Raw genomic sequence first — 22,588 nt, 5'->3', positions numbered from 1 at the left:
TCATTGTTGTTTGGCAGGCCCGGGCTGGGGATTCGAACCCGCCACCTTAGGTGTACGTGGCTGGCGCCTTAGCCGGTTGAGCTATAGGCGCCGAGCTGCTGATGTACTTTTTAAAAAAAACACTTCGCCTTTCTGATTAGAAGGAAATACATACTCATTATGGAAAATAAGTCCCTTTTTTTTTTTTTTTAGCTTACCAGTAAAGTTTTACATTTTGTCAAATCCAGAAAGTTCATTCTAAAGTCTAATCTTCTCTTCTTCTATCTTAGCCAGTTCATACCCTAGTGGAAGGTTAAGCCCAAGGATGAAGGGATAGGGTGAAGATGAGACCTGGCCCTGTCTAGTACTCTCTGAGAGGCTGTGGTAAAAGCAGTGCCAGCAGGATATTGATGCAAAAAGGGGTAGCAGTCCCCTTTAGCATATTCTCCCAGAGCTGCATCTAGACTCCCCTCCCCCTGCCACCCAGCCAGCCTGGGAACTGGGCAAGGGGCCAGAGGCAGCCGCTTGGTATTCTTGGGCGCGGGGGCTGCAGGCATAGCACAAAGGCTAGGAGAGAGGGCTGAGTGGGGGCCTGGTAACCATCAAGGGAGAAAATGGGCTCTACAAAGGTGGGGGTGGCCTACTGCTTCCCCCACCTCGAGCCCTAAAGATTGAATACAAGGCTAAGCATGGAGGGGCCAGGGAACCACCAGACCAAGCAACTAGGCATTCATCCAAAATGAGTCATTAGTGGGGTGGTGGGGAGTTGAAGTGAGGGACCCCTTTACTTCTGAGGAAGAATGGAAGCTAGAACATGAGCTCCTACCACCCCCTCCAATTCTTCCTTCTCAGCTTCTTACTACCACAGCCTGTTCTTGGTTGTTGTTTTGAGTATTTTGGTTTTTTTTTTCCTGACATGGGGAGTGGTTACAGGTGGGTGGGGCGATTCTGGGGGGGACTTGGGAGACAGCGGGTGAGAAAGTCGGGAGCAGGTTGCTATGGTTACCGCCTCCTCAGTCAGGGGAGCTGTTGCTAGGGTTACTGTTAGAGGGGGGAAAAGAAGGAAAAGATGGTGGGGAGAAGGAGGTATGACTTGCCACTCTAGACTCCAGCCTTGCTCCTAGCTTCTGAGTTTCTTCCTGTTTGTCTCCATCACCTTCCCTAGGTCTTCCTTTTTAGCCTCAGCCGTGGCCACCCCCAGCCTCCATGTTCTATAGGCCCTGGCCTGGTAGGACAGAGTAGGGATGGGGTGGGAGGTCACCAGTGAGTAAAGCAGACCCCTGTACCTTTAGCTCAACTCCTCTCCCTTTGTCACCTCCCAACCCCAGTCATGGCTGAGTACGGGACCCTTCTCCAGGACCTGACCAACAACATCACCCTTGAAGATCTGGAGCAGCTCAAGTCGGCGTGCAAAGAGGATATTCCCAGTGAAAAGAGTGAGGAGATCACTACTGGCAGTGCCTGGTTTAGCTTCCTGGAGAGCCACAACAAGCTGGACAAAGGTAGGGGAGGGGAGCACAGGGGTCCTGCCATCAGCTTTTCAAGCTCAGTTCATTCAACAGATAGAGATTATATCAAAGCTCATACATATACAAAGCGCACCCTTCTATGACAAGGCCGAGTCAGAAAGTATGGGAGGCTTTACACAGTTTTGACATTTAGACACTTTTCATTATGCCTGAGTATCAGTAAAAAATATTCAGATACTCTGAGCGGCACCTGTAGCTCAGTGTATAGGGTACCAGCCCCTTATACCGAGGGTGGTGGGTTTGAACCCAGCCCTGGCCAAACTGCAACAAAAAAATAGCCAGGCGTTGTGGCAGGTGCCTGTAGTCCCAGCTACTTGGGAGGCTGAGGCAAGAGAATCACCTAAGCCCAAGAGCTTTGCTGTGAGCTGTGACGCCACATCACTCTACCATGGGTGACAAAAACTCTGTCTCTTAAAAAAGAAAAAAAGATACTCCTATGCTATATGTAATTAAAAAAGAATTTAAAAATGGTAAAATTTAAGATCAAACCACAAGTTCTGACATTTTCTAATCTACTTTTTTTTTGAGACAGAGTCTCAAGCTGTCACCCTGGGTAGAGCGCTGTGGCATCACAGCTCACAGCAGCCTTAAACTCTTGGGCTTAAGCCAGCGGTTCTCAACTTGTGGGTCATGACATCAGATATTTACATTACGATTCATAACGGTAGCAAAATTACACTTATGAAGTAGCTACGAAAATAATTTTATGGTTGGGGGTCACCACAACATGAGGAAGTATATTAAAGGGTTGCAGCTCTTCCTGTTAAGTGATCCTCTTGCCTCACCCTCCCAAGTAGCTAGGACTACAGGCACCTGCCACGATGCTGGGTTATTTTTTGGTTGTAATTGTCATTGTCGTTTGGCAGACTCAGGCTGGATTTGAGCCTGCCAGCTCTGGTGTATGTGGCTGGTGCCCTAACCACTGGAGCTACAGGTGCCGAGCCTTCTTATCTACTTTTGGAGACTAGTACTGGCAGGGGCAGAAAGTCTCATGCACTTGGGGGCTTTAGGGAAGAATTGATATTTAAGATGGCCCTGTAAGCAAGTGGGAAGCAGAACTCAAAAAAGGCATGCCAAGCAGAGGACACAGTACAGAGATGAGCGTTTGGTGTGTGTTGGGGAAAGCAGAGTCCTGGCTGGCTTGCCTGGGACATACGTGTTTAGTGGTGGCTCAGAAGGTAATTAAGGCTGCTGTAGCGGACTATGAGCGACAGGGCATTTGGTGGGTGAGGTAAAGGGCCTCAGTCAGGGCCCTTTAGACACATGACTCTGACCACAGTGTGGACAGCATGGACACCAGAGAGGCTGGAGGGGGTGTGTGACAGACGACTGTAATACTTGGCAGGAGGGGCCAGGGAAGGTCTGAGGGCACCTATACACTGCTGGAACTGGCTAACCCTCTGTGATCATCCTTCTGGTGCTGTCTGAGCCTTTTCTCATTCGGAATAACCTTTCTGACAAGACTGAGGATCTCTCCTAGGTTGACCAGAGATTCCACTTCTCTAGGCCTACATAAGCTGTCATTAAATTCTTCCTGATACTTAGTTCGAAAGAATGTAGAAAAAGGACAGGGTGGGTGTGGGGTACCTGGAAGGCAAGTTAATTTTTTTATTATCTCCTCCCTCCAATATGGGACCTGGCATTTACCCTAAATCTTTTATTCTAAATCTACAATTAAGAAACCTCACTGACCCAACTATCTGCCTTTTTGGGAATAGTTGTCTGCATCATTTGTGTGCCTCAGCTTTCTTTTCCTGGCTTAGTAGCCTGTCATCTAGTGCTGTCCCCTCCCATAACTAATATGAGTGCCTCAGCCTCAGTTCTAGAATGTAAGTCTGGCAGAGCAGGGGAATACAGCCTTCACAGCCTATCCCTGACCTTCCATCTCTCGCCTCCCCCAGACAACCTCTCCTACATCGAGCACATCTTCGAGATCTCCCGCCGTCCGGACCTGCTCACTATGGTGGTTGACTACAGAACCCGTGTGCTGAAGATCTCTGAGGAGGATGAGCTAGACACCAAGCTAACCCGTATCCCCAGTGCCAAGAAGTACAAAGGTAAGAGGGCATGCCTTTAATACAGCAGAACCTCTGCCCACTCCCATCAGTTATCCTTGAATTGGGGGAGAGTGAAGGCTGATGCTTAATGGGCCTGCCTGGCATCTCCCCCAACTTCTATCCCGGGACACATCCCTTTCCCCTCCCAGACATTATCCGACAGCCCTCTGAGGAAGAGATCATCAAATTGGCTCCCCCACCGAAGAAGGCCTGAGCAAGGTGGAGGAAGAGGAGGAAGGTTGGACCTTCATCAGACCACTCCCTTCCACCCAGCCTTCAGGAGAGGGGGCAAGCCTCTCCCCCATCTACCCACTTACTAACCTGGTCCTAACCCCCTTACTGTGCGCGTGTGTGTGCGTGTGCGCACGCTCTGGCTGTATGTCTATATGTCTAGCTCATCTAGTTCCTCCTTATGAGGGGATGGGGGTCAGGGGCTGGAGGGGCTTATAGTACCCCCACTCTAGGAGGACAGGAGGACAGCTATTTCTATGCAAACAGAAATCAGCACATTCCTCCTACTCTCCAGCATCTTTAAGGTATGGAAGTAGTAAGGACCTACATTTTCCTATACTGAGGAGCTGAGGTGGGGGTGAGATGAGGAGGTAGGTGGATCAAAGAAGTAGTAGTAGGGAGGGAAGGTGAAGAGGCTACCCACCCCTACCTGAAGTGGCAAAGAAAAGCCAGAGTTCAGTTGTGCCCTCAAATGAACTGACTGAAGAGTCCAGTCTCTCACTGACCCTCAACTTAGAGGGCTAAGATGCCAGCAGGTCCCTTTCTACTCCCCTCTCATGGACCTAGGATGGGTATGAGGATCTTCCTGGTCCCTAAGATCAAACCCATTGGAACAGCCAGCAGTAGATGCCCCACCCACTTGTGCTCTGGAGAGACTATGCTGGGAACATGCACCACTGAGCCTGAGGTGGATGAGGACAGAGAGAGGGGGATACCCTTTTCCGTTCCTTTATTCCTTACTCAGACTGTTGCATATACTGACTCTGAACCTAGGGAAACGGGGGGATGAGATCCTTAGTTTTTATCCCCAATCCTGACACCACCTGCAGGGTCTTTCCCTCTGTCCTTAGTCTAGTACACCCTGAGCCAGAAAGAAGTGAAGTTAACTGCAGTGTTTTCCTTTGCACCCATTCCCACCCCAATTCAATCCAGGAGGGGACTTAGTAACCCTTCTCACTCAATACCCTGGTCCTTGGGCTTGTGGATGCCTCCTAGCCAAACCACTAGAGTACAGTGAGTGACCCCAGCCTCCTGCCTGTCCAAGATGCCTCTCCCCACCCCGACCGTGCTAACTGTGTGTACATATATATTCTACATATATGTATATTAAAAACCCGCACTGCCACGTCTGCCCTTTTTTGTGGTGTCTAGCATTAACTTATTGTCTAAGGCCAGAGTTGGGGTGGGAGGGGAATGCCACAGTGCAGGGAGTGGCAGAGTCAAATTGCTACATAGTCCAAAAAAATAAAGAAAGCTTTTTTAAAAACTTAAACTCACATGCAATCTCAGAGACTAGAGAAAGTTGAAGTTAGGAGCTTTTAGAATGTTGGAGCAAAACTTCAGTGGGAGGGGAGGGCTGGCTTTTGGAAGAAAGAAGAAGCCAGGCTGGTTAGGGAGTACCCTTGACTCCTAACCCAGTCCAGCCTGCCCATCCCCTCTGGCCACTGCTGCGGACACCTGCCTTAACACATAGACCTCGAGGACTCCACGGTTTTGCCTTAAAGGACCTTCCCAAGTCTCCCCAGCCCTGTCTGGCTTCTCCTTTAAAAGAAAAATACTTGCTTAATTGGGAGGGGGATGTGAGCATAAGCTGTCCTTCCGTTCGGGGTATGTTACATGAGAGTGAGAGCAGGAGCCTTCCTTATGGAGGGAAAGGGAGAAGAAAGACAGGGTTATTTTCAGCAGAGTCTAGTAGTTTCTCTGTAAGGCAAAGTGATCTAAAAAGACTAACCTGCCCACCCACCTCTTACATTGCTGTGAGATCATCCCTATCCTGTGCTCCTCTGTCTGCAGTGTGCACGGCCTTGTTCTAACCCTGGAATAAAAGGTGATTGATTGTACTGTACCTGACTGATTCTAAAATTTCTGAGTGGCCAGAATTTTGGAGTCTTTAAATCACTGGGAAGGGAGGGGGAGCATATTTATCCTCATATCCCTCTGTAGCCTAGAACGGGGGCTGGTCAGTACCCCAAGTAATATACCTCCATTCTGCCCCTATCTTCTAAGTAATACTAAGCTAAATGGATAAGTTGCTAGTGGGAGCCCAAGCCCTGGAAACATGACTACCTAGTGTAAAGTGAAAGGGCAGGGCCAGGTACTTATACTGGGAAGAGCCAAAACAATCCATCATAAATGAATGGACCACATACCACACAGAACAGCAGTCAGGAGAAAAAAAAAAAAAAGCTTTACTGAGAGAAAATACAACAAATTCCAGAGTGCATGGTTTTCAACCCGCCCCATCACCCCACGAGCAACAGGAACACAGAACACTCAGTCACCACACACACTCTACCTCAGAGAGGACGTGCAGCAGCTAACAACTCATCTGAGAGCTGCTAGGGAAAGGGGCAGGAGGAAGGAGTGTCTGTAAATGCCATCCTCTCTTTTCCCTTCCTTCCTGGTTTAATAGAAACTATTTCAGGATTCAGAATTACTCACTGGATCTTTTAGAAACTGGGGGCAATAATAATAATAATAATAATGATAATAGCAGCAAAAGCATTTAAGAGCAAAGAATTCAACTGGGACTTTCACACTCAGTGACCGATCATAGAACAAGTGCCCAAATTCCAACCACCAGTATCAATCCATAGATTACTGATTTGATCCTCAATACCAAGATATCAAAAGGAGGACAAGGTATAAAGTCAAACCCAGAAAGTCTTTCCCCCTTCACTCTTCTACTAGGAAGGGAGCTGGCATGGAGTTGGATGACTTTAAGAATCAAAGCAGCTAAAGTTAATAAAGGTAAGCGATTCTGTGTGTCTTCTATCACAAAGAGCATCAGGAAAGAGTCTACAGTGGCGGCACCCTTCTTGAAGTCATAGTTCAGTCAAAGTTTTAAAGACAGGCCAGCCTCAAGTTAGAAGAGCCATCCTAGGGACCCCCATAAGACTTAAGGAGGGGTTGGAAATATGAGGCAAAGAGTTGAGAGAAATTTCCTGTTTTTCCCAAAACCCACACCAAGGCAGGGAAGCAGGGAAGGGAATGATGGGGATCCTTCCCTTCTTGAGTCTCCTAAAACCTAAGGGATAAGCCCCAATCTTTAAGGGGCAAACAAAGAGGGTGAGCTGGCCCCAGATGTCACCTCCACATCATTACTCTTGCTCGCTCTTCCTTTCAGTCCCTTTATTGCATTCACAGAGAATATATAGGTATTTAAACTTTGACAATTTTACCTTGATACATCCAAGTTTGACTTGCTTTTTAATATATTTATAGATATAAAATTAGGCCTCTAACAGTGATAGGGACAGGGAGATTGCTGCCACCAAACTTTTTTTCTTAAATAATAGAAGAGGTAACATCCTTCCTATTCTTCCTCTACCTCAGCCCCTCCTCCCACCTCTCCCCAACCTCACTCACCTAACCCACTGAGGGGGTGATGGGATGAAGAGAAGAGAGTGAAGGATACATAATCAAGTGCAAAACACTGTGGTGAGTATAGAGAATAAATGAGGTGGAAAGGAAAGTGAAGAGTGTTGATGTTCAGGGACTCTAAGGACTTCCCAGAAAAACTGGATCCTGGGATGGGGTTGCTGGAGGGAAGGGCGATGAAACTGTCATAGACTTTTAAAAAACAAAGGGGAAAAAAAAGGTCAAAAATGTAAACCAAAGAGAGAGTGGCACTTCTATCCCCCACTCTGGCCCCTTGGTACTGAATAGTCAGTTGTTCCCCCCAACCTCCTGTCCAAGTGAAACAAGGGAGATTAAAGAAAAAGAAACCCCATTCCCTATCCCAAACCAGTTAACAAAATAGGCTCCCCTCTCCCCACCAAAAAGAGGCTTTGAGTAGAGGCCATTTCTGCTGAGTCCTGTGCGCCTCTCCCTGAGCCCTATTGCAGGGCTCAACTCCCACTCCTAGGTACTCTCTGTTGGTTCATTCCCTTCTGGTTTGTCTTTCTCCTGGGATGTCCTTCTTTTGTCTAAAGCAAAAAGTCCAAAGTGCGTTTCTGCTGAACATAAGGGCCTGGGACAGGAAAGGGTTGCCCAGGCAGGATCGGGTGGGTAGCCCCAGCCCGCCCCACCTAGGTATGAGGCCTCAGGACGGCATGCACTGCACACGGTCGGGGCCCTCCTCCTCGTCCGATGTGTCTGAGGAGCTGGGAGACTCATCAGAGTCCGCATCTGTGGCCCCAACCCCAGGTTCTCGCCAGCGCTGTGGGATGGGAAAGGCTTGTTAGTAACTCCCCTTGATGGAACAAGGACAAGCCTGTTAAGTCTTAGCTAGAATTCAGATGCTCTAAGCCAGAGAGCAGTAGCACTTAAAGGGCCAGATACTAAACACTTTATTATTATTATTATTATTGTTTGCAATTTTTGGCCGGGGGCTGGGTTTGAACCCGCCATCTCTGGCATATGGGGCTGGCATCCTACTCCTCTGAGCCACAGGCACCTCCCCAGATACTAAATGTTTTAGATTTGTTGACCATATGGTTTTTGTCACAACTATTCAACTTCACTGTAGCATGAAAGCAGCCACAGACAATACACAGAATGGGTGTGACTGCCTTCCAATAAAATTTTATTTACAAAACCCAGCAGCATGTCAACTTCCAGGTTGCCACCTCCTGTCCTGGCCTCTTTTGGCATGAAAGGAAAAACAGAAGAGTCACCTGACACTTATTTCTTCTCAATTCTGTCCTACCCACCTGCCTTTGCCTTTATGAAGAAACACCGTGCATGTATGGTGATGGAGAACAAGAGCAGACACCACCCTTTCTGCTGGTGGGCTCTTCTAAGGCTGTATGGGGGCTCTGATGGGGACAGGGGACAATGGATAGGAAACCCAACTGAGACCACCTGATTCCTCCTTAAACCCACTATTCTCCAACTTCTTAGCCCTCCTGAGAGGGTCACTGCCCCTGAGAGCTCACCTCTAACCCCAGCTTACCCGGTGATGGCGTCTCTGTCTCAGGTGATGCATGAGAAACCAGAGCATGTGGCTATCAAACAGGTCGGTGTGGTGTAAACTATCTTCGTCCCTCTCCCGCTTGTTCTTCTTAATCACCTGGAACCCAAAAGGGTTGGGGTGGAGGGCAGCAATGTATAGGAATCCTGGGACTCGATCAAGAAGGCTGGTGACCTATCCTGACAGAAGCTTCCCATTAAGCTGGAGTAGATGAGATTAGGAAGGATGCCTCAGGTTCAGCTGCTGAGAAAGTGTGAGGCTTTTTTTGTTGTTACAGTTTGGCCGGGGCCGGGTTCGAACCCACCACCCTCGGTCTGTGGGGCTGGCGCTGTACCCACTGAGTTGTAGGTGCTGCCTGAGGCTTTTTTTTTTTTAAGACAGAGTCTTACTCTGTCACCTTGGGTAGCGCGCTCTGGCATTATCACAGATCAAAGCAACCTCAAGCTCCTGGGCTGAAGTAGTTCTCTTGCCTCAGCCTCCCAAATAGCTGGGACTATAGGTGCCCACAACAACATCTGGCTATTTTTTGTATTTTTAGTAGAGATAGGGTCTCACTCTTGGGATAACAGGTGTGAGCTACCACACCCAGCCATAGGAGGCTTTAAAGTAGAGTAATTCTTTTTTTTCTGAGACCTAGAGTCTCAAGCTGTTGCCCTAGGTAGAGTGCTGTGGCATCACAGCTCACAACAACCTCTGACTCCTGGGCTTAAACAATTCCCTTGTCTCAGCCTCCCAAGTAGCTGGGGTTACAGACACCTGTAAAAATGCCCGGCCATTTTTTTGGTTGTAGCTGTCATTGTTGTTTTGGCAGGCCCAGGCTGGATTCAAACCTGCCAGCTCTGGTGTATGTGGCCGATGCCTTAGCCCCTTGAGCTACAGGCGCCAAGCCAAAATAGAATAATTCTTGAAGATGCTCCCTACCCCATCCTATTCCCAACTAGTGGTACTTTAAAGCTGCCCCTTGGAGTAGGACTGTTCCTACAGCAACAGTGACAGGAATGGGGGAGGTAAGGGCTAAGCAATAACTTTAAAGAAACTGGGCAGCAAATTATTCCTTCCTATGATAACAAAGAATCATAAAAACATGTGGAAAAGTAGAAAAAGAAGAACTAATGCAGTCAGCTACTTACATCCTTTAACCCAGTCAGCTCAGTGGAAGCTTCAGCTGTGGGTGCCCAGATCTTCACATCATGGTCTAGGCCACTGGTTGCCAGCACAGGCAGGTGAGGGTGGGGCTCAAGACAGTTCACCTAGTCAGGAGGAAAGGAAAATACAAGGTCAAGGATATGTGGGAGGAGGGATTAAAAACCACTACTCGCCTTGAGCCAAATAATTGCCTCTGATCAGTGCTGAGGCAGTAGAGAAAACACCACACACACACTGGGTACAGGATGAGGCACAGCTATCACTTCCTATGTATAAGTCAGAGGTGGCTTCAACCCCAGATACAGCTGTAGAGGTGGGCAAGTGACTGGCCAGGCTTACTGCTGGCTTCACAAAAATGTAATAGGATCCAGATGACCTCATTCACTCCAGATTCCAAAGCTCCAACTTGCCCAAGGCTGGAAAAAACCATCTCAATCGCTTTTAACAAGTGGCACATAAATTTTAAAAAATGAAGAAAGGAGAAGCTGCCATTGAGCCCCTAGTTACACTCACTTGGTACTGTTTACTAGAACTGGAAGAAGACATAGGCTGAGGAGGCTGGGGGTGGGGGTAATGAAGGGTCACATCTGCTTGGAAGGAGCACATCCCAGGAGGCAACATCCTGCTACCTGCCCTGACAGCAAAACAGCTCAGCTACAGAGAGTATGCCATAAGGCAGCTTCTAGGGGCCCCGACAGCCTCAATCTCAGCCACCCTCTGGGTATATTCTTAAACAGAAGAAATGAACTCTGGCAGGCAGGCCTCTGGCTCAGGCAGCCTCCTTCTATCCGAAAGCTCTCCTGCCCCCTGCTGTCTGACCTGGACACAGGAGGTCCAGGCAGGCAGGGAGGGTAGGGTAGGGCAGGGCAGGGCAGGGCAGTTCCCATCCCAGCCGAAAGTGCTAGTTCTAGATCTAAGTGCTAAAGTATTTTCAGGTTTAGTCAGATAAGGACACACAGGAAAACCACTCCATTGTACTGCTGCCCTAGAGTCCAAGAAAACAACCCCTGGCAAAAAGCTTCTTTGAGTCCTCCATGGACTAGCCCCCTGCCTGCACTGGCAGAGCAGCTGAGGAACCAGGGAAGATGTGGAAACAAGAGTTACCTCCAGCCTTCTCTGACTTCCATTTTACAAATAAAGAAACAAATGCTCAGAAAAAGCTGAAGGTAAGTTTGAGGCTAGAAGTAATGTAGAAACCCCATTCTTTTTCTCCTTGTTCCATTTCACTTATTCATTATGAAGTTTGGTTTGAGCTCTTTTAGGCAGTGCACCTAGAACAAGAGAAGGAACTAGGAAAAACCTCCACTGCCTGGGTGGCACCTGTGGCTCAAAGGAGTAAGGGGGTGGCCCCATATGCTGGAGGTGGTGGGTTCAAACCCAGCCCCAGCCAAAAAATGCAAAACAAAAAAAAAAAATTCCACTGTTTACCAAAAGATATGTCACAACTGAGACATACAACCTGAACTTATTCATCCACCTCCTGATAAGCCCTTGCTATAGACCAGTATTCTGAACTAGCTCTGCTTGAGTAAATCAGCAAATTATTTTATTTTATTTTATTTTTTTTGAGACGGAGCCTCAAGCTATCCCCCGGGTAGAGTGCCATGGCATCATGCTCACAGCAACCTCCAACTCCTGGGCTCAAGCGAGTCTCCTGCCTCCGCCTCCCAAGTAGCTGGGACTACAGGCGCCCGCCACAACGCTTGGCCATTTTTTGGTTGCAGCCATCATTGTTGTTTGGTGGGCTGGGGCTGGGGATTCGAACCCGCCACCTTAGGTGTATGTGGCTGGTGCCTTAGCCACTTGAGCCACAGGCGCCAAGCCTAAATCAGCAAATTAAAAAGCCCAGGGGAACAATTTCTTGAAACTTAAAACTAAGGACAAAGCCAATGGCAAGAGGAACAAGAGAATAAATTATATACAGTGCCTGAGTTGGATCCTGTTGGGGGAACCAACAGGAAGTTCATCAGACTTGTCTGCATGCCAGCACTTAACCTGTCAATAACACCTGAGCAGAGAAAAGAGCTCTGGCCTTAGATGACTGGGGTGGAAGAATGTACAGCAGGGGTCCTCAAACTTTTTAAACAGAGGGCCAGTTCACTGTCCCTCAGACTGTTGGAGGGCTGGACTGCAGGCCCCGGGACGAGTTGGCTGCTAAGCAGGATAGGCAGCAGTGCCAAAAACACCCGGCGGGCTGGATAAATGTTCTAGGTGGGCTACATGTGGCCTGTGGGCTGTAGTTTGAGGATGCCTGATGTAGGGAATGGGATCAAGAATTAAAGTGCTCTTGAGAGACTAAGGAGTTGTCTTCTGACATCACCCCCCACCCTTGCCCCTGTAAAGCTGAATGGGAACAAAGAAAAGACCCAAAACAGAGTCAAGAGAGTTCAATAAGGTGGATAATAATTTCTAAGATCTCTTCTGGCTCTTAACATTTTGAGACAGAGTCTCAAGCTGTTGCCTTGGGTAGAATGCCACGGCGTCATAGCCCACAGCAACCTCCAACTCCTGGGCTCAAGCGAGCCTCTTGCCTCAGTTGTTCTACTTTTAGTAGAGATGGGGTCTCGCTCTTGCTCAGGCTGGTCTCAAACTCATGAGCTCAAGCAATCCACCTGCCTTGGCCTCCCAGAGTGCTAGGATTACAGGTATGAGCCAGCCTGACTCTAACATTTTACTTTATGATACCAAACTACTGTAAGTCTACACTGAGGCTGCTACCTGGTGACCCCCATTGTTGGAAGTTTATAATAAAAAAACAGAAAGAGCCAAGTGAGGCCCATACGGATCATTCAGCTCATACAGAGGCAAGAACAAGTAAGGAAACTCACTTCCGGGGGTAGTCTCTGTATGCCTTCTCTTTTACTCTTAGGATCACTAAAACTCAGGCCTGGGGCTGACCCGCCCATCCCAAGTAGATGCCCTCCCTACCTGAGCACCAAGATTAATCATTAAACCCAATTAATCACCAAACCCAGGTACTGGCTGTGCTGAAATTAAACCGGGCTGCAGAGTGCATTTAGTCCTACGTCTCTCTGAAATAGAATGCAAGGCAGGGCACCAGCCACATACACAGAAGCTAGCAGGTTCAAACCAGGCCCGGACCAGATAAAACAACAAAGACAACTGCAACAACAAAAAAATAGCCAGGCTTTGTGGCAGGTGCCTGTAGTCCCAGCTACTTGGGAGGGTGAGGCAAGAGAATTGCTTAAGCCTAAGAGTTTGAGGTTGCTGTGAGCTATGACACTGGGGTACCCTATCCAGGATGACAGCTTGAGACTGTCTCCAAAAAAAAAAAAAAAAAAGCTCAGTGGAACAGGATGCAAGACAATAGTTTACGATCAAGAAAGGATTAGCTGGCACCTTCTGACTACCTGCCTATTACAGAATTTTCATTAAGACTCCAGTTGTCTGGGTTTGTTCACTGCAGATGATAGAGGGGGACCTATGGAAAAGAAGGGAATAAAATAGGGTAGAGTAAGACATAGCTTGAACTTCTAGACTCATCTTATATTTACAGACCTCAAAAGTTTTAGATCTATATATGTCTGAGGTCCCCAAAATTTAGAGAAAACCAACAAAAAATCTAAAACACTCTTATATCAGGGCAAGAAAAACACAAGAATGGAATCCTGATTGTAAGGAACCATTCTAAATTCTAAAACCACTTTCAAGATAAACCTCATTAAGAGATGGCTGGACTCTATGAAGTTCCCCATAGCTTAGAAGGAATGAAAAGGAAACCAAGGCCAGGTGCGGTGGTTCATGCCCATAATCCTAACACTCTGGGAGGCCGAGGCTGGTGGGTTGCCTGAGCTCATAGGTTCGAGACCAGCCTGAGCAAGAGTGAGACCCCTGTCTCTAAGAATAGCCAGGCACTGTGGCCAGCACCTGTAGTCCCAGCTTCCTGGGAGGTTAAGACAATAGAATCTCAAGCCCAAGAGTTTGAGGTTGCTGTGAGCTATGACACCATAGCACCCCACCAATGGCAACAAAGTGAGACTCTGGCTCAAAAAAAAAAAAAAGAAAAAGAAAAAAAGAAGAGAAAGAGCATGACCAAGCTGGCTTGGTCATTCCTTAGAGGCCTTGGGTAACAAGGCTATCTTGGGTGATCAGTACAACCTAGTCTTCCAAACTGTCTCTTTCCTATCTTCTGCAGTCCAAAAGCCTTACTAGAAAAAGCTACTGAACTTTCTCAAAAAAGGAAAGCAAAAAAAGATGAGAAAGTTAACCAAATACATCTGAGCTGATGCTTTTTCATTCCCTAATTCAGTCCTCACTATTCCTTTTTGCTCTATGTCCATAGAGGTTGTCTGAAGAACTCAAAGGACCGGCAGACCCTGATAGGATCATGAGTTATGTAGCAATTATGTGCTCAGCCACTTAAAAAAAATATTTGGCCACATTTGCTTTCTCCTTATTTGTAAACATATATTATGTGTTTGTATCCACTCAAATGTAAGCATGACACTTCAACCCTAAATACTTCAACATGAATCACCTAAGTAAAAGGATATTCTCCTATGTGAATAGATTATCATGTCAAATAAGGTGAATACTAAATACCATGTCATCTAATGTATAAACCATATTGTCCAAAAAAAGCTATTCCTAGTTTTATCTACTGATTAGGTTTCAGCCAAGACTGCTACTTAGTTAACCTGAAGGATGAGACGTGGAGACAGTTTTAGCACTGTATAGCTGGTATGCCTGGAAGGCCACTGCTTTTTCTTTAGGAAAAGGTCCATGCCTAGAGATGCTATCTCACTCAGGACAGAATTTCTTCCTTAAGATCCCTTTCTCTTCTCAAGAAACCATGCCTTCAAAGGACAGAAGACAAGAAAAGAAAGAAAATACTCTATCAAAACTTCAGCACTCTCAGGCTATATTGCCTTTTTTTTTCTGAAACAGGGTCTTGCTATGTTGCCTAGGCTGAACTTGAACTCCTAGTTTCAAATGATCCCCCCACCTCAGTTTCCCAAGTTGCTGAGACTGCAGGTATATGCCACTGCACTGGCCCAATAGTGCCTTTTCAAATTTAGCTGGCTGTCATCTAAGACACAGTATCATATAGTCGTGGTGAGCACTCAGTGGACCTGCTAAAACCTACCTTAATGACTGAAGAGACTAGGGGGCCAGCCAACCCAGCACACCATACTCACCACGCCTCCCTTGTCCCCCTCCATGAACTGAATGATCTGGCAGGATGATTTCTCCCAGAGGAAGATGTGCCCACAGTCACTACCGCTCACCACAAACTCACTCTTGGGGCCATAGAAATTGACACCTTTTACTGAAATGATAAACGAGAGAACAAACCACATAAGGTTGGCATCAGACCTATATATATTTGTCTCAAGGAAATTTAGTTATTCACAAACTTTAAATCAACTGAGAGCCAAAGAATTCATTTTCACAAAACAAAGAGATTATGTGTATATAATAGTTACAAGAATCAAATCAGTCTCAGAGACTACTTATATTCTCCCAGAGAGATCCTAGGGCAGGTGCCTGCAGTCCCTTAGCAACATCCTCAGTTTCATTACCTTATACCCTATTAGGCAACCACAGGCCTGACACCCTACCTGCCCCAACCGAAATCATCCCTGCTCTACCCACTCCTAAGCAGCACTATCCTATGCCCTCAGATTATCTTGGATGTGTCCTTTACTGGTACCTTGTGTTTCTTGGATCATCAGTTGATCTGAGACTGATGAAGGTATGTGCCACAAGTGCTTATAAGAAGGAATTGAACTATGCTTGCTACCAGGACTATGAATAACAGGACTCCATTCTCTGGAATCAGAATTAGTAAAATAAGCCATGAGTCCTAACTGTTAGGGCCAATACTGCATTGGCCATGAGACTGTTACTGTTCCTTTTGTCTGCCTGTGGACTGAGATCAAAGTACTACTTTTTCCCCCTCCCTTCTTACCAGCTCGGGAAAAAAAGGAAAATTAACTGCTAACTACCTCTAAGTCAAAATTATCACAGATATTTGTTAAAGAGTGGTTAACAACAACCAAAGCAATGATTTCTCAACTTTTCTGTGTATCACAATCATATGGATAGCTTTCAAAAATCCCAATGCTCAAGCTGTACCCCATACCAATTAAACCAGACTATATGAAATTAAGGCCAGGCAGCTATATTTTTATGTCAGGTGACTCTGACATGCCTCAAGCTTTGGGAACCATGGATAGTAGAATAAAAAAGGCCAGTCTTCATTGTAATCTAGGGCTAGGTACTAACACCATTCTTCCTCCTCTGCCTCATTCAAAAAAATCATTTACTGCTCCTTCCCTAGAGGTATAAGCTCACCCCCATTTTAGGCAATTCGGTACCATTAACTAAAGAGAGTTTTCCCTGATTCCCCAACAAAGCATTTGTGCCAATTCTGAAATCACTAAAGTGAAAAAAAAAAAAGCCTAGTGCCTAGTCTTAGGCCATGCCCACCACTTAGAAGTAATATCACTACAGTGGTGAAAGTAGCTCTTGAGCTTTCTCTCCTCCAGCACGGTGAGAAAACATAACTCTAGTCCAATCCAGGATAACGTCTCACTGCCTATGGTGACACAGGCAGCCTACTTCTTAGGCAGTTCCCATTTGTACAACCTCAATGAGATATTATTGTTTCCCCAAGCCAACTGACTTGGGCCACAGAGACCTAGAAAGAGTCTCACCTGTGGCGTTATTTCTGTGGCCCTTATATCTCTTAACATATTGGGCCCCATCACTGTGAGAGGAGTTGAAGAGGTAAATGTCTTCATCATTGTAACTGGCCAGGAGCTCTGCCAAGAACAAGAACAGAGCAGTGAAGGCAAAGACTGAAAAAAGCAGGGACCAGGAATTGGGGGCTGGGGTGGGGCTTCTTGCCAGTAATGCCCCCTCCGAATACCCAGGTATAACACCCATCTTACCTAGTTGGAACAACAGGCAAGTCAGGGTAGACTAGGAACATACTGCCAACCCAGGGGTAGCAGTATCCTCAGAAAAAATCATACCCACTAACTCAATAATGAGTCAAAGGCATAAGAACCTGCTCAGACAAGAAGCCTGGGCTTCAGGACAGGCCCTGCCAAATATCATCTGCAGCATTCTGCAAATGGTGCCTGGCATCTCCAAGGGTCATCTGCATCCTCCCACTATGTGCTCACCATCAGCAGCTACTCCCAGCTGCTCCACTCAGAGCTCCAGCACAGTGGTGAGCACTGGAGGGCACGTGCCTCACTGGCCCAGCACTCCCTAGACAGAGAGGCGTGCCAGCCTAGGAGCTGGGCCCTGCTCACGTACCTGTGCCGTCGTGGCTGTACACAAGACAGGTGATGTTTGCTTTGGACTCACTGTTCACCTGCAATAAGGAGCAGATACTGACTGACACCCCACCCCCCCATTTGTTATACCACCTTCAGGAAACAGGCTTTCCTTCAAACTCCCCTACATCTTCTCTCAAAAATTGAAAGAGAAAGACAGACAGCAGAGACAGGAGTACAACTGGTGAAATGTGACCACCTCAGGGGGGGAGAGTCTTAGGGCCTTCTCTTGGTTGTCTGCTGTGTGCCAGCCATTTTATAGACACTGTCTTATTAGGCCTCATCATCACAATGCAATGCAGTTACTGTTATGTTTATCTTGTTGATTTAAAAAAACCAAAGCTAATAAAAGCAAAATGACTGCCCAAGTTCACAACATTGGTAAGTGGTAAAGCCAGGATTCAAATCCAAGTTACTGACTCAGAAGTCCAAGCTCTTCCCACCATACCAACAAGATCGGATGCAGCCTGGGGGGTCAAGTCAGGGAAGCCTGCAGCCACCGGACCTTCATGAATCTTACCAGGTGATGAGGACAAAATTTCTTGAGTACTCCGTTGTTCTCATTCTCATCAATTTTCCTCTGGTCATAAATTCTGTAGTGGAAGAAGCAATGAAAATGCCATAACTTTGGCTCGGCGCCCATTGCTCAGTGGTTAGGGCGTCAGCCACATACACTAAGGCTGGCAAGTTCAAACCCAGCCCAGGTCTGCTAAACAATGACAACAACAACAACAACAAAATAGCCAGGCATTGTGGTGGGCACCTTTAGTCCCAACTACTTGGGAGGCTGAGGCAAGAGAATCACTTAAGCCCAAGAGTTTGAGGTTCCTGTGAGCTGTGAAGCCACGGCACTCTACTCAGGGCGACATAGTGAGACTCTGTCAAAAAAAAAAAAAAGAAATGTCGTAACTTTTAGACTGATCCTTCGAAGAACTGCAATTTGATGTAGTGGCAAGAAGCAGCCAACTGAAATCACATGAAGGACATTTTTCCAAACCAAGCTTTTGGTTCATACTTTTCCTTACAGGTCCTCCCTTTCCCAATCCATTTCCAAACCCTCTTTTATCTAGGTACTTGACATTTCAAATGGCAATCCACAATTCTATCAGTTTGGAGAGGTTTAGAGTAATTAATCTCTTCTCTCAACTTTTGTATCACTTACTGTTAAATTTTACTGCAACAAGTAACCTAGAGTTTCTCGTTTTGAGTTGGGATCTTACTCTGCCTCCTGGGCTAGAGTAGAGTGGTGTCATTGCAGCTCAATGAAACCTCAAACTCCCTAATTTGAGCGATCCTTATGCCTCAGCCTCCCCAGGAACTGGGACTACAGGCAAGAAAATGCACCACCATGCCCAATTAATATTTTTATTTTTAATTTTTCTATACAGATGGGGTCTCTTTCTTGCTCAGGTTGGTCTTAAACTCTGGGCTCAAATGATCCTCCTGCCTTGGCCTTCCAAAGTGCTAGGATTACAGACATGAGCCACTGTGCCCAGCCTATTATGGGAAAGAACAATCAACATTCGAAATTTTCACTCCCTCATTTTCTATTACTTCTCAACCCATCCCAATCTAGCTTTGGCCTTTAACTCACCACTGAAGGGCAAAACCAACAAAATATTTTTCAAGCCTTTTTCTCTAGCCCTGACATTGTTCACTACTCCTTCCCTGAAACACTTCTTTCCTTGAGGTCCAACCACTTCTCAATGTTGTTCATGGGCTTGTCTTTGTCCGCCCCTTGAAACGCAGGAAAAATCCTTACTCCATACTTTCCTTGTTTATCAAATTCTATTATCAATGCTTTAACTACCACCTACACATGGATACATGACTTAAATCTGTACCTTATTCTATACACTTATTCTGAGCTGTTGACTTTTATCTTTGACAAATAGAAGTATTATATATAAATGTTATAATTACGTATAACATTGGGATGCCCAAAAGTAAACTCATTCTCCTTCTTCTAAAACTAAACTCATTCTAAGCCATCCCTTTGCCCCATGAATCTTCATTAATAGTACTATCCTAAATTCAAGTGTCCAAATCAGACATCAGGTCATTTCTTTCCTGTCAATTCTACTCCTTGGGTATATATTTTAATGTATCAATTTTCTGTCCCACTCTTGTCATTTTTTGCCTAAATTGCTATAGTATCCTTCCAATTGATTTCTTTGCTCATCCTATCAACAGAATCATGTCTAAAAGGCAAATTTTTCATACAAATTTCTACTTAAATTTCATTAGTGATTTTAGTACTTATGGTTTTAGTTTTTTGCTTTGTTTTTTTTTCTATTTGAGGTAGGGTCTTGCTATGTTACCCAGACTGGTCTTGAACTGCTGGCCTCAAACGATTTTCTTGCCTCAGCCTTCTGATGTAGCTAGGATTACAGGCATGAGCCACCATACTCAGCTCTTCCATGATTTTGTACTATCTACTGATTAAAGTTCAAACTCTTTAGTCTGGCAGCCTACCACTTCTCCTCCAAGATTCTAAACATTATACACAAAAAACCAAACAACAAAACAGAAAAAAACTTTTTCCTCATCATGTCAAATCTTGATACCTTGTCTCTAAACATAATGATCCCTCTATCCGAAATACTAATTTTCCATTTGTCTTTAATACTTTCTCTGTGAGAAAAATTAGTATACATGGTTTCCACTATATTTAAGTAGTTAGAGCTGAGTTCAAACACTAACTCTTCTTCTTACTACCTGAGTAATACTGGATAAATTACTTAATATCTTTAATTCTTATATGTCTGTGTTTTCAAAATGTTCCTTAAAGGCAAAGACTATGTCTAGGCAAGGGTATATCTAGCACAAAATAGATGCTGGATAAATAAGCAAATGAATCAATGTATCTCCATATTCTCCACAATCCCCTGCTTAATAATATCCTGCATACAGAGAATACCAGGAAATGTTTGGTAAATGAACCAAAAAACAAAACCAATTACTACCCTTCACAAATTTATCAGCTGATAATATATTTTTTTCTCTTAACTAAGTTTATTTATTTTTTTGATACAGAGTCTTATTTTGTTGCCCTAAATAGAGTACTGTGGTGTCATAGCTTACAGCAACCTCAAACACCTGGGTTCAAGCAATCCTCTTGCCTCAGCCTCCCAAGTAGCTGGGACTAAGGCACCCATCACAACACCCGGCTATTTTTAGTGATGGGGGGAGGGGTGTCTCACTCTTGCTCAGACTCATCTGGAACTTGTGAGCTCATCCACCCACTTCGGCCTCCCAGAGTGCTAAGATTACAGGTGTGAGCCACTATGCCAGGCCACTAAGTTTAAACTAATAGCTCTTGTCTGGGCATGGTGGCTCAGACCTGTAATCCTAGCGCTTTGGGAGGCAGGAGGATGGCTTGAGCCCAGTTGAAGACCAGCCTGAGCAACACAGCAAGACCCTATCTCTATTAAAAAATAGAAAAATTAGCTGGGTGTGTTGACACACACCTGCAGTACTAGCTACTTGGGTGGCTAAGACAGGCAGAACATTTGATCCTACAAGTTTGAGGCTGCCATTGAGTATGACGGTGCTACTGCACTCTGGCCCAGGCATCAGAGTGAGAAGGTATCAATCAATCAATAAATAAATAGCACTTAAATTGTCACTAGGCCACCATAAACTGTAGCAAGTCAGCAACTGGTAAAAACTGTTTAAATATTTGAGCTCCATGAGGTGCTTTTTGGTACATGGACCATTCTGTGCTCCTCAGTGTTCTTTGTTCTTCTTTATAGGGATACTCTTACCTTCCTTCTCCCTCCTTCCACAAGTACTTATTAATAAGCCACTATATTCTAGATGTAATGTTAGACCAAGGGCTGGGGAACTTTTTCTTAAAGAGCAAGATAATAAATACTTTAAACTGGTAGACCTAGTCTCTACCCCAACTCCTGAACAAGAAAGTGGACATGCCTAACATGAAAACAAATGGCCATGGCTATGTTCCAATAAAACCTTATTTACAAAAACAAGCAGTACTGTTTGCCAATTCTTTGTGAGTTAGTGGTGAGAGAAAGCATACAATAGTACTTTGACATTTTAAGTCATATAAAGAATGGTTTTAGCACCCTCTCAATAAATTTACTGCATTTCTCTCCATAGGCTCTCAGGTACCCACTAACTTGTTACCCTAAGTAGTTCTTCCCTCCCTGCCATTAATCAAATTTCTGTCAGTTGTGTGACTGATCTTGGCCTAAGAACTGGGGAGAAAAGGACTATTTATTGACTGTACTTTATGAATCAGGGCTTATAACAAATTCTTTACCATAAATTTACATGTTAACCAATCATACTTTATCCTTTCTGCTATAAATTCTTTCTTTCTTTTTTTTTCTGTCATCTGAATTAGAGTGCACTGGCATGATCATAGCTCATATAATAGTCTACTGCAACCTCAAACTTCTGGGGATCAAGGGATCCTACCGCCTCATGCTCCCAGATAATTGGGACTACAGACACCTGCCACCACATTCAGCTAACTTTTGTATTTTTTTTGTAGTGGCGAGGTCTCACTATCTCACTTTGTTGATCAGGCTGGTCTCCTCTATAACCCTATTTGTCTAGTCTACTTTTTTCCTGCCTTTCTGTTGGTCATAGGCCAAAAAACATGCCTCCCTAAAGCTTCCCTTAAGTGCTTTTTCACAATTCTAAACTAAAATTCAGTATGAATGATGCAAAGCATTGAGGATGAGTAAGTTATTTCTCTGTATTCCCTTGAAGGAATTCCTTTAGGTTAGGAATAAAATTTAATGGCGTTATGATATAAAATATTCAGCACAAATGTCTTCAGGTTCTTTCAAAGAAAGAGTAAGAAAGGAGTAATCCCAAAACATTTAGTTGGCTACACTGAAGAGGTACCACAGAACTTAAGGATACAACCATAATGTCAGAGGAAAGCTGGAGAGCTGAGAGGACTACCTGCCTGTGCAGGATCAGTGTGTGCTTCTGCCAAGTAAATGCCCCCTTATCTGCTAAGAACTTGGGATGTAAAAAGGGATAGAGGATGCAGAGGCTCCTAAGAGCCAGAAGATCTAAGTACTACTCCTTGTGCTGAAATTATAAGACTCTAAGCCCCACTCTAACCCTGGGAAAGTACCAGCTTTGGAACAAGGCGCTATTAACTGCCAATCTCAGTGCAGTTAGCTCCTCCATTCCTTTCCAGACATCTCAGTCGTAGTGTTTGTAATCTTTAGAGACACAGACTTTCAACCAATCTAGAATTCTAAGTAGGAAAATATTAACTAGAAATTTCATCAAATGCTCAATTTAGAGGAGGTAGCAACTAGAAGTTTGGACAACTATAACCCTTATTAATAGCTTCTTCTTCTTTTTTTTTTTTTTTTTTTTTTTTAGCCTCAAGCTCTCCCCCTGCCTCAGACTCTCAGAGTGCTGGGATTATAA

The 22,588-nt window shown here is 45.3% G+C and overlaps 2 protein-coding genes across 7 annotated transcripts in view; one reads left to right on the top strand and one right to left on the bottom strand.

The window, feature by feature from the left end:
* The window catches only part of PEA15 (proliferation and apoptosis adaptor protein 15), a 10,694-nt gene extending 5,052 nt beyond the window's left edge, over positions 1-5,642 (top strand). The window contains exons 2-4 of the mRNA XM_003795190.3: positions 1,308-1,481; positions 3,410-3,565; positions 3,715-5,642. Of these exons, the coding sequence (XP_003795238.1) occupies positions 1,310-1,481; positions 3,410-3,565; positions 3,715-3,779 (393 nt within the window). The 5' untranslated portion in view covers positions 1,308-1,309 and the 3' untranslated portion in view covers positions 3,780-5,642. The remainder of the gene's footprint in view (positions 1-1,307; positions 1,482-3,409; positions 3,566-3,714) is intronic.
* A 314-nt stretch (positions 5,643-5,956) lies between these two features.
* Positions 5,957-22,588, bottom strand: part of DCAF8 (DDB1 and CUL4 associated factor 8) — a 52,006-nt gene continuing 35,374 nt past the window's right edge. For 5 of the 6 annotated variants that reach the window (XM_023516457.1, XM_012808576.2, XM_012808577.2 and 2 more), the window contains 7 exons: positions 17,688-17,760; positions 17,148-17,205; positions 16,538-16,645; positions 15,017-15,147; positions 9,842-9,961; positions 8,694-8,810; positions 5,962-7,958 (listed from right to left, as the gene is read on the bottom strand). In XM_023516457.1, the coding sequence (XP_023372225.1) occupies positions 7,842-7,958; positions 8,694-8,810; positions 9,842-9,961; positions 15,017-15,147; positions 16,538-16,645; positions 17,148-17,205; positions 17,688-17,760 (724 nt within the window). In that variant the 3' untranslated portion in view covers positions 5,962-7,841. Of the gene's footprint in view, positions 7,959-8,693; positions 8,811-9,841; positions 9,962-15,016; positions 15,148-16,537; positions 16,646-17,147; positions 17,206-17,687; positions 17,761-22,588 lie in introns of all 6 variants that reach the window. The other variant, XM_023516458.1, reaches the window with a different exon arrangement.

This window comes from Otolemur garnettii, unplaced genomic scaffold (genome assembly GCF_000181295.1).
Source record: "Otolemur garnettii isolate 467f Iridium unplaced genomic scaffold, OtoGar3 scaffold00091, whole genome shotgun sequence".
NCBI lineage: Eukaryota > Metazoa > Chordata > Mammalia > Primates > Galagidae > Otolemur > Otolemur garnettii.
The sequence above is the reverse complement of the archived record's forward strand: the minus strand, read 5'-3'. Positions and strand labels throughout refer to the sequence as shown.